The sequence below is a fragment of the Oryza sativa genome, chromosome 8 (assembly GCF_034140825.1).
Source record: "Oryza sativa Japonica Group chromosome 8, ASM3414082v1".
Lineage (NCBI taxonomy): Eukaryota > Viridiplantae > Streptophyta > Magnoliopsida > Poales > Poaceae > Oryza > Oryza sativa.
Window position 1 is genome coordinate 3,238,155 of NC_089042.1, and position 11,237 is coordinate 3,249,391.

Below are 11,237 nucleotides of genomic sequence, written 5' to 3' on the forward strand. Positions count from 1 at the left end.
CACCCTCACTTTTTTTGACATATAATTGACATATAAGTTAATTATCACGAATAGGTCGACGAGGCTATTCCACAACAATAAAGTACATGGAAAAAAAATCGCCACGAAATTACACGGAAGCAACCAAAAAAACACAGGCAGCTGACCACCCCACAAGAACTGTATGCAAAACATGTTCATCAACATTTGCGAGCACAGGCGAAATTCCACAAGTATAACATGCCAAAAGTCCAAGACAGCAATTCAGAGAAGATTTAGCTCTAATGGCAGACAAGAGTCTTACAACTTTAGCATAATTCCATCGAGCCATGGCACTCGATGGATATTGGCATTGAGTCCTATGATAAAAAGAGCAGCTTCAAAGCATGCGTAAAAGTTAAGGTCCTTTCTTTGGTGGACAAGTCATACATGAGTACATGAGACCCTCGCTGCTATTAGCAGCACAAGGAAACTTACTATTGAGATAATTCATCAACCAAACAAAAACTGGAAAAGTCGGTGCAGCGCGCAGCGGATTCATCCCCAGCAAATCACCACCCATCCTTCTTCAGCGGCTTCATTTTGCCTTCTCCTTGTCCTTGTCGGCAGCTTGGGGAGAGAACTGCTGGCCGGTGGAGGATGGTGAGTAGCCCGGTGCAGTGGGGGAGTAGCTTCCGCTAGGGCTGTACATAGGGTAGATAATTGAGATGGTGAGAACTCTAATGAAGCCTTGGGTTCACAGGAAGGATAGATTATGCTGAAAAATAATTTTGGCCCCTTTGAATCGTAGGATTGAAAAAACAGAGGAATAGGAAAAACACAGGATTTTGGTAAGAATGCAAGTGTAAAACAGAGGATTGCAAAACACATAAAAAATATAGGAATAGCCGTTTGATTAGACCGCAGGAAAAATGCAGGAATCAGATGAGAGAGATAGACTTAAGGAAAGTTTTCCAAGAGATTAGAGTGAATGTTAACTTTCCTACGTTTTTGCTCTAGAATTGTAGGAATAGGAAAGTTTACTACGTTTTTGCTCTAGAATTGTAGGAATAGGAAAGTTTACTCCTACGAATCAAAGGCATGAATAGTGTAGGATTTCAATTCCTTTGTTTTTCCTCCATTTTTCCTCCAATTCAAAGGGGGCCTTTACCTGTAATTCGGAGATGTTGGGCTATAATCTGGGCTGGGCCCTCCAGATGTGGTGTATGGGCTGAAAACAGAAAAGAGCAGCACATTAGAAGTCATCTCATCGTCTCATATGACAAGGAACATTAAAGGATTACTGCAATAGACTTATATGGAACTTATCTGGAGAATACCATATGCCTCTGCCATGGCTTACAGTCATAGGTTATTATTTATATTAGTTAATCTTGGCTTCATTTGAAACAATTAACTGAGAAAATTGTTGTTATTTAGCATCAGTGTTTTGTATCTAGAACTAACTCTACATGCATAACTCGTTTCAGTTTTCACTCATCAGTTAACAGAAGTCGAATTGCAACTTTGGTCTTTTGGTCTACATGTCAAATTGTCAATAATGGAAAATCTTTCTAACGACATTTCTAGGACGGATTTTGGATTTTGAACCAAGGTAACTTATGAGCTGAAAACGGATTCTATTTGTATCTTTGTATCAAGTTAATCTTCCATAATTATATCTTTTACAAATAGAACTTATGAGCAAAAGGCAAATTAGAACTTTAGAACTGTTTTTTATTAGCACTATTCACAGAAAGCAAGTCGAATTTTTCAAACCGTATGTGCAGTTTTTAGTATGTGGCCAGTGTAGCAGGACACAACAGTTTGGGTGATGTCGATTACATTCACATCTACTAACTGAATGCTTTCAATCCTAACGATTGTAGACTCATATATGGTCAATACAAAATTAGCTCTACATTTTGTAGATGGAAGCGACTATATTGTTAGGAGCAACTTGATACAAGATTAAAAAACAGTTGGTAGTTTACGATTCTGAGGATACAAAAGATTTCTAATAGGTGCTTCTCCAAGCTGAAAACCTGATAAAAATATTTTATAGTGATTCTACAGTTAAACAGGCCAATCTACATGTTAGCGGCAAATCTGTGGTATTGTTTATTTAAATCCATTGCAGCGCACGGACACTCGGCTAGTGATATAAAACACATGATAAAGTCTTACCTTGTTGGGCTGTATGACGGACTTGGTTGTGAATATGATGGTGAGGTAGGTGAGTATGTCGGCGATGTTGGGCTGAGGAACAAAAATATAAGCAAAATAAACAAGGGTGCATATATGAAGACATGCCAATCGAGCATGCTGCCAAAGCGAAAGATTATATAGTTCATGTAACAAATTGCTACCTGTAATTTGGTGAAGTCTGACTATAAGGGCTCAGCCTTGGGCTGCTTGGAGAGTACGCGTGGGAAGGACTGTACTTGGCCGAAGAAGGATTGTAGCTTGGTGAAGTTGGACTGTAATTTGGTGAAGTTGGGCTGTAGCTTGGAGATGTCGGGCTGTAACCAGGTGATGTAGGGCTGTATGCAGGAGATGTCGGACTGTACGAGGGTGATGTCGGACTGTATGAGGGGGAAGTGGGGCTGTAAGACGGAGATGTTGGACTGTATGATGGAGATGTTGGGCTATATGATGGTGATGTGGGGCTGTAAGATGGTGATGTGGGGCTATAAGATGGTGATGTGGGGCTGTATGCAGGAGAAGTTGGACTATATGCAGGAGAAGTCGGACTATAAACTGGTGATGTCGGACTGTAGCTCGGAGAAGTGGGACTATAACTTGGCGAGGTCGGGCTGTAACTTGGAGATGTAGGGCTATAGCTAGGTGATGTAGGGCTGTAGCTTGGAGATGTTGGCGAGTATGATGGACTGGTAGGCGAGTATGATGGACTTGTTGGAGAGTAAGTAGGAGAGCCAGGTGTATATGATGGAGAAGTGGGACTGTAGCTGGGTGAAGCAGGACTATATGATGGAGAAGTTGGGCTGTATCCTGGCCCTGGACTGTATACCGGAGAAGATGGACTGTAACCACCCCCTGACGATGGAGTGTAGCCTGGTGAAGGTACTGGTGAGAAAGCCATTCCTCCAACATATGGCGAGAACTGAGCATCTGTAATGGGGGAAGCCCTGATGTTTGGACTTAGCAGGTAGCTCGGTGACATCATTCCTTCATGATATGGTGTCCCAGAGATGGGCGAGCGTGCTGGTGTCATGCCAAAGTCCAGGCCTTCAACATAGCTTGGGAGTTGAAGTTCGATGGCCTGCTGCAGCATCTGATCATTGAGATACAATGCACAGCCTCCTGTACCGATAGGTGCAAGCTGGCCAAGCATAATGTTCTCAGTGACACCTCTCAGGTAGTCAGATTCAGCATATACAGCAGCATCAAGCAAGATATCCACCGTCTCTTCAAAGGAACATCTCATAAGAGGCCCTGTGTCATTACGGTTGATACCATGCCTTGTAATAGCCATCAGATGCCCTCTGTATGTCATTGTATCACAAAGAATGGCCAGATGTCTGTAATTGACATAAGAACCATCGAAAGATATGACCACCCGCAGCTCATCCAAGAGAGCTCGACGAACAGCCTCGATTCCAAGAACCTCAATTACTTCGATCAAATGGTTACTTGTTGTCCTAGTAGCATCAACATCTTCATGGCACATGACAGCCAAGAGATTAACACCTTCTGTATCAAGCATCCACTCATTATCTGCTTTGAAGCCAACATTGTCCTCAAATTTATTGACCTTCCCATATTTGATAAAAACTTTGTTAATATCTGGAATTCCACGAAGTGCCATCTCTGTCAACATGTTACTTTCAATCTTCTTGAGGAAGACATCATCCTCAGCAGACTCATCCTGTATTTCTCCCTTTGGAGCTTCATCATTTGTGATGCGGACACGAAGGATCAGTTTATCCGCATTATCATCATTAAATATGCATGACAAGTCATCATCAAATTCATGATTGATCTTCTCTGCAATATCAGCCATGCTCAACTTCTTATCAACCATCATCTCACGATTCAGCTCGATACGCAGCAGCCACGGTGAAATTTTATCCGGGTCAATATCCTCATCAGGCATTTCATAATAGGACCGGACAAATTCAACATCTTCTTCAATAATGGTTCCCAGTGGATCAGGATCATACCATATCTCTGTAGCATGTGTCACACTGCGCAGAGTAGTGTACTCTAAGGCACATTGGACATTCTTAGCCAGTTCTTTCTTCTTGTTCACCTCAGGCTTTAGGTAAACTGACAATGATGGAGTTTTTATCTTCTTAGCAACATTAATGATCTCTCTCAGCCTGGGAACTCCAAGAGTGACATTCTTGGCACTGACACCAGCATAATGAAAAGTATTCAGGGTCATCTGAGTTGCCGGTTCTCCAATGGACTGTGCAGCTACGCATCCAATCATTTCACCAGGAGCCACCAAAGACTGAAGGAATCTCGATTCAATCTCACCAATAACCCATTCAAAAGCTTCCTTTGTAAGCCTGTACTCCTTCAAGACCCTCTTGCTAGCGAATGTGCTTCGAAGCAGGATATTGAAGAACAAAGTTGCATTCTTCTGAGCCTCAATACTCATAGCATCATCACCAGGAACAACCTTCAGTCTTTCTTGCAGCTTATCTATTGCCTCCACAATTTCCATTGGGTGCATGTCAGAAGGCCTTCTGAGATCAATCTTGAATGTCTTCTGTGCATTCCAGATAAGCCGTTTGAGGTTGACAGGCATAGGCCATGTATTATCACCAGTTGTGGCAATCTCAGAGCCAAGCTGGAACCGGTCAGCTTCTAGCTTCTGAACCTCTGCTTCAAACACATTTCTAAACTCACGAATGGTCTTCAAATCATCAACATGTTCTGGTAACATGTAATTTGGCCTCCAGTTCTCATCGTCCAGTTCATAACGAAATACATTATCAAACTCACCCTTCTTCATCTTCAAGGAATCCAACTTCTGTGACTCAATCCAAACAGCATCCATGCCATCTTCTCCATATAAGAACTGAATGACGTCTCCCAAGGAATTTCTTACCGTACCATCATATTTCACCATGATATCTTCCATAGCCTTCACAAGTCGTCGCTGGATATATCCAGTCTCAGAGGTCTTCACAGCAGTATCAATCAGACCTTCTCTACCACCCATAGCATGAAAGAAAAATTCTTGTGGTGTCAGACCTCTAAGGTAAGAGTTCTCCACAAACCCACGACTTTCAGGACCATAATCATCTTTTGTGAAGTGGGGCAACGTTCGATCGATGAAGCCAAATGGGATCCGCTTGCCCTCAACATTCTGCTGTCCGACACAAGCAGTCATTTGAGAAATATTGATGAAACTTCCTTTTGAGCCTGCAGTAACCATAGCCTTCAGGTTGTTGCTTTCAGACAAACTCTTCTGGGCACTACTTCCAGCATCATCACGAGCCTTGTTAAGAACCTAGCATGGAGAAAGGGTAGATTAGCAAGTTGCAATTCTACAAAATGGAGAAAGGGTAGGTTTTTCTTTTTCAATAGACAGAACAAAGCTAGACAGTCAAGCAGTACCTGATTTACTCTATTTTCGAATGATTCCATCATGGTGCGTCCTGGCTCAGCTTCCAATTGTTTATCCTGATTTTGCTTAATAAGCTCCTTCACATCATCTTTAGCTTTTGAGATTGTCTCATTAATCTTCACCATGGTGGCAGCATCTGCAATTGTATCCCCAATTCCAATACTGAAACCATTTTGCAGAAGCCAGTAGTTGACTAGCCACTGTGTATGACCTAAGAACTTGCGAGCAGCATCTGGACCAACCTCTTCCCTGCAAAGAGCAAGACATAACTTGCTAAGCGAAAGGCCAAACGGAATATAACTAAAAACTGCAGCTAATCTTCAACATTAAAAGTTAATTACAGCATTCTCACCAAATAACATGAATAAGACTTCCAGTTGATGTCCCAAGTGTCTTTTTGCAAAGTGTACCAGATAGAAGCTCTCCCTTCTCTATCCGGACCATAGTATCACCAGGAGTAATAAATCCTGTTTCAGCTTCAGAATGCCAGGCTGAAAATCTAATTAAATTGATTGGCTTGGGAATAATCAAGTTGAAAACTTGTTTCCCAGTCCAAATAGGCCTTGGTTTCAAAATGGCAGGGGCAGGGACCTTTCCATCGAAATCTTCCCACCACATTAAGATGTTCATAAACACATCCTGGAGAAAAAAAGGGAATGATGAGCATAACTGAGCAGAAAAGAACTACTTAAGGTATCATGTGCAGACTTGCTAACCTTTTCAATAAGAGTATCTCTTTTAGTAATTTTGCGACAGCCAAGAAGCGTGTCCTGGACAATACCCATAACAGGCCTATTCGACTGAGGAGACACAATACATTTTGGAACCATCATCAACTCTAGAACTTCAGCTCTGGTCTCAAATGACTGTGGAACATGCATATTCATTTCATCCCCATCAAAATCTGCATTGTATGGTGAAGTAACGGACAGGTTTAGGCGAAAAGTTGAATACGGCATGATTTTAATGCGATGCCCCATGATAGACATTTTGTGAAGACTGGGCTGCCGGTTGAAGAGAACAAAATCTCCATCATTGAGGTGCCTTTCCACCTGACAAAATAGAACACCAAATGAGGGGACTAATATAGAAGACAATATTGTCATATGAACATCAGTAAAGCAGATTCTACAATAAAGTTGGTATTCACCTTGTATCCCAGCTCCAGATGCTGATCACTACTTTTCTTCACATAACGAAGATCAAGCCTCTGACCGTCTTCCCTGATAATATACTTTGCACCTGTCTTGCCAGGGGGAGGGTGAGGCCCATATTCAACAAGCTCTTTCAATCTGAGATCATTGAATTTAGGTGTAAGTGATCATTAAAGAACTGTGATCATGCCTCAATAACAGTAAAGATGTGTTCTATGGGACAATTTCGTTTCTGCCCCTACTCTGATGTCTAATATTGATTTTACCCCTACTTTTTAGGGTTTTCGTTTTTACCCTCACTTTTTTGAACTGAACGCTTGTTTTACCCCTACTTTGGATGGTGAAGTTAACGGTGTTAAGTAATTGACAAAATGACATTTATACCCTCTCATATATGCTCATTAATTGTGTTTTTGTCCCCATTTTATGCATGTAGCTTTAGAACTTTAGTTTTGTGAGTATATTTAAAATTACATGAAGCACATTGACTAATATCTAAAGGGAACAGATAATTACATTTTACAAAATGTTGTCAAAATTTTGTTTAAGTTCTATCAAAATGCTGAAATTTTATCAAAATTCCATCAAATTCAGAATTTGTCCAAATTGTTATATTAGTCAATGTGCGTCATCTAATTTTAAATATACTCCCAAAAATAAAGTTCCAAAGCTACATGTATAAAATGGGAAACACAATTAATGAACATACATGAGAGGGTATAAACGTCATTTTATCAATTACTTAACACCGTTAACTTCACCATCCAAAGTAGGGGCAAAACAAGCATTCAGTTCAAAAAAGTGAGGGTAAAAACGAAAACCCTAAAAAGTAGGGGTAAAATCAATATTAGACATCAAAGTAGGGGTAGAAACGAAATTGCCCCTTTTTTTATTACCTCTCGATGTTATATGGAGTGACAGTTTCTGGGTATGTCAAGTTCAAAGCAATACTCCATGGCACTCCCAATTCATCAATGTTAATATTCGGATCTGGTGTGATGACAGTACGAGCTGAGAAATCAACACGCTTTCCCATCAAGTTTCCTCTAATGCGGCCTTCCTTTGCTTTCAGCCTGCTGCAAATTGATTTAATAGGCCTTCCAGAACGCTGTGTGGCCTGAAAATTGCAACAAAAGATAATCAGGATAACTTATTTGCATCAAATAAAATGGCAAAATGACTGTAATCTGCTCACCCTTGGCTGGCCAGGAAGTTCATTGTCGAAGTATGTTGCAATGTGAAATTGCAACAATTGAGCAAACTCTGTTATTATGTGAGCTGGGGCCCCATTTCTCTCCTGCCTCCTCAAGTTCTCATTATGTCGAATTATCATAGCTAATTGATGAGTCAAATCATCCTGTAAAGAATAGCAGTGAGTTCATGAAGGTGCATCATTCTTAAAATCATCCAGTAGGAAGGTTAAAAAAAAAAGTGTGGCATATAACTCACCTCACTTCTGGAAGAGGTATCCATCATGACAGATGGCCTCACAGGGGGTGGGGGAATTGGAAGGACTTGCAAAATCATCCAGTCAGGGCGGGCAAATTTAGGGTTCAGACCCAATAGAAGACAGTCTTCATCACTTATACGTTTAAGAACATTGAGCACCTAAGTACAAAATAAACAGGAACCACATAGTTAAATGGATATTCTTAAAAATAATGTATTGAACCTGAGTAAAGATTGTGTGCATACCCTCTCAGCTGAGAGGATTTGCTTTCGCTCCACTGGTTCAGGGAGTTGCTCTTGATCATCGTTTTTCTTCTTTGGTGCTTTAAACTCTGCAACCATCTTCATACCATCAACAGTGATATTTGGCTGCTGAGCACCACAGCCACCTCTTTTCTTTACTGGCTCATCAGTATCTTGTTGCTCCTGAACATCAAGGTCATCACCCCCTGCGCAAACTTTTTTGCTCTTGCAAGCATCATATATTCTTTTCAGTCTATTTTTTGGGTTCCTTATTTTAAGAGCCTGCTTGAACTTAGTATCATCCTGCAACAAAAGCATTCATCCATTGATAAATAAACTCAGAGTTGAGAAAAGATGGAAAACATAAGAGCTAGATCCGGTACAAAGATAAAATAAGATTTGCATTTGCATGTATAGTCCGAATAAACATTTTATATCATTATGATTCCAGTTTAACATGTCCAGCATTGAAAACAAAGGCATCTTCCGGTTTTTTGCCTTAACAGTAAAAAAGAGGACAACAGAAGGGGAAAAGTAAGTCACAAAAAAAATTGTATTTTCGCATGTTAAACGAGTGTAGCATAAAAGGATATTACCAGATTTAGCTTGCAAACACAAGATGCAAAACATAACAGAGTTAAATATGGCAAAAGCTTACAAGTATAGCTGTGTTTACATGAATAGTCAGGAATCAGAATAAATAGGGTTCAGTTCCAGTTTAGCATGTGTAGCATAAAATCAATGGTGCCTCCTTTGTTAAGATATTTTTCATATAACAAGTCCTGCAAAACAGCCAAACCCGAGAAGTGGGGTCCATTTACCTCATCCGCAAGGATCTTGGAACAATTGAAGCAAACGCAACGCATTATGGAGAGTACAGTCTTGATGAAGCCGATATGGAACATTGGCTTAGCAAGCTCAAGGTGGCCAAAGTGGCCTGGGCACTCCGCCATCCCAGCCATGCATGTCTCACATTTGATCTTCCGGTCAATAGTCCCCAACCGAGGGTCACTCAAGCCACCAGGCTTGGGCTTCCCCCTTTCCATGGTTTCTGCATGCTCTATCTGCACCACTGACATTTGCCTCTACAAAGATGCAAAGCAACACAGAAACCACATCAAATACCACCCCAAAAATTATGTTTTTTTACACACATCACATGCAATGGTAATCTTGTAATGAAGCACATAACACATTGCTGAAGCAGAACCATTAAACCTGATGACTCAATACTATCAAATCCATCTAGTCCATGTTATTATCAACACAATAACTAAACCTCGGGCGTACTGAAAAATTTAAACTTCATTGTAAAGATCAGAGCTTCCCAACTCAACAGGTACACGGAACCGCACAACAATGACTCTGCAAAGTACAAATTCGATTCGATGCCTCACAACTTATGACAACAGTACATGTTCCACCGATTGCTTGCATTATAAGTACACTGCTAGCAGGTTCAATCCTAATTGCTTCACTACACACCTTATATTACAAGTTACAACAAAAACAGAACACCGTTTCCTTGTAATTGTAGTGCACAAAATTTGAAGTTACACATGGTTGTTCATACGCTACAAATGATAAATTCATTCCCCCTGAAACATCGAAGTAGCGACTCAAACCAAACAATGGTCCCAATTTGAAACATTTCGAGCTCCTGGTAAACGTTCAATTGGAACTTGTGATGCCAAACTCGCCCAACAGCAATCTTAAGCTAGCAAGTTCACCCATCCACCCAAACTCCGCCCCCCCCCCCCCCCCGCCCCCGACCTGACCCAACCCGCTCGAATTCCAGACTCCGCGAACACAGAGAGAGAAACCAAACAGAGGCGGCGGCGGCGGCGGGGGAGGAGGAGGGGAGGGAGCGGGGGCGGGGGGTATTACGATCTCGTCGGGGCTGAGGATGCCGAACTGCACGAGCTGCACCTTGGCCACCTCGGCCGGCGAGTACGGGAACCTCGCGTCCATCTCCCCCCGCGGCGCCGCCGCCGCAACCCACTACCACCACCTAGGGTTTCAGATCGCGTCCGCCGCCGCCGCGGCCCCCCCACCCGCCGCGAGCACCACCGGGCCTCGCCCACCCGCGTGGGCTCCACCCCCCCAGTGAGCAGCAGCGAGTGTTTTTGGCGGCTAATTCGGGGCGAATCGAATGGGATCGCGCGCAGATCGCCTCGCCGCCTCCGCGAGGTGGGGGAAAGTCGCGGAGAGGAAGAAGGGTTCGCCTGAGGAAATGGGGAAGGGGAGAGGGGGGTAGGGGCGTATTTATAGACGTATCGTGCGCCGGGCGCGCTATCGTGAGCCGCGTCGACCCGTGGGCGCGGTGTACGGGGGTGGGAGTGGGGGAGTACCGGAGTAGGGTGTTGGTGGACTCGGTGCAGGGAAGCTTGGGGAAACCGACTACGGTGGGGTGAGTTTGGGTTTCGGCCGTTGGATGGGGAGTGGACGGTGGAGATCATAGATCAGGAGGAGCTTGTGTGGGTCCAGTACGGTCAATGCGGAAGGACCGTTTTGTCTTTTTGTGCAGTGCTGTAACGCTGTGTGTTTTAACATTTGCATTTTTCTTCCAACAGGACACATCTTCGTTTTTCTTTCCAGGAAGGAAACAAATAGGTGTTCTAAAAAGGCCATGTTCGGCAAGTATGGCTGCGGCAGTTCAAAGTCTCTATAAACTACAGCAATTTTGAACTGCTACAGCCGCAGCCGCTGCTGAAAAATGACAGCCGAACACACAAAAAAAACAGGGATATCACTCATTTGCATTCCTTTCTCTTTTTTTCTTACTTCTGAAATTTGTTGCCTGCGTGCACATAGGTAGAGGCCATAGATAT

At 42.6% G+C, this 11,237-nt stretch overlaps 1 protein-coding gene across 1 annotated transcript; it reads right to left on the minus strand.

Annotated features, from left to right (window-relative positions):
• Window positions 1-233: 233 nt before the first annotated feature.
• On the minus strand, window positions 234-10,633 carry LOC9267835 (DNA-directed RNA polymerase II subunit RPB1). The gene is made up of 14 exons (XM_015794333.3): window positions 10,294-10,633; window positions 9,228-9,491; window positions 8,410-8,709; window positions 8,164-8,322; window positions 7,910-8,071; window positions 7,611-7,831; window positions 6,711-6,852; window positions 6,277-6,612; window positions 5,913-6,199; window positions 5,551-5,809; window positions 2,328-5,443; window positions 2,146-2,217; window positions 1,130-1,189; window positions 234-662 (listed from the first exon to the last, which is right to left on the minus strand). The coding sequence occupies exons 1-14, from the start codon at window positions 10,375-10,377 to the stop codon at window positions 557-559; spliced, it is 5,568 nt and encodes a 1,855-aa protein (XP_015649819.2). The 5' UTR covers window positions 10,378-10,633; the 3' UTR covers window positions 234-556.
• Window positions 10,634-11,237: the final 604 nt, after the last annotated feature.

What these genes read in the sequence shown, in the direction of transcription:
- LOC9267835 (XM_015794333.3), bottom strand. Translation starts at nt 10,377, where the DNA reads ATGGACGCGAGGTTCCCGTACTCGCCGGCCGAGGTGGCCAAGGTGCAG. An exon ending in AAATCCTCTCAGCTGAGAGG is followed by an intron (nt 8,323 to 8,409) that starts GTATGCACACAA and finishes TTTTGTACTTAG; the next exon opens with GTGCTCAATGTTCTTAAACG. An exon ending in CAGACTTCACCAAATTACAG is followed by an intron (nt 2,218 to 2,327) that starts GTAGCAATTTGT and finishes TTTGTTCCTCAG; the next exon opens with CCCAACATCGCCGACATACT.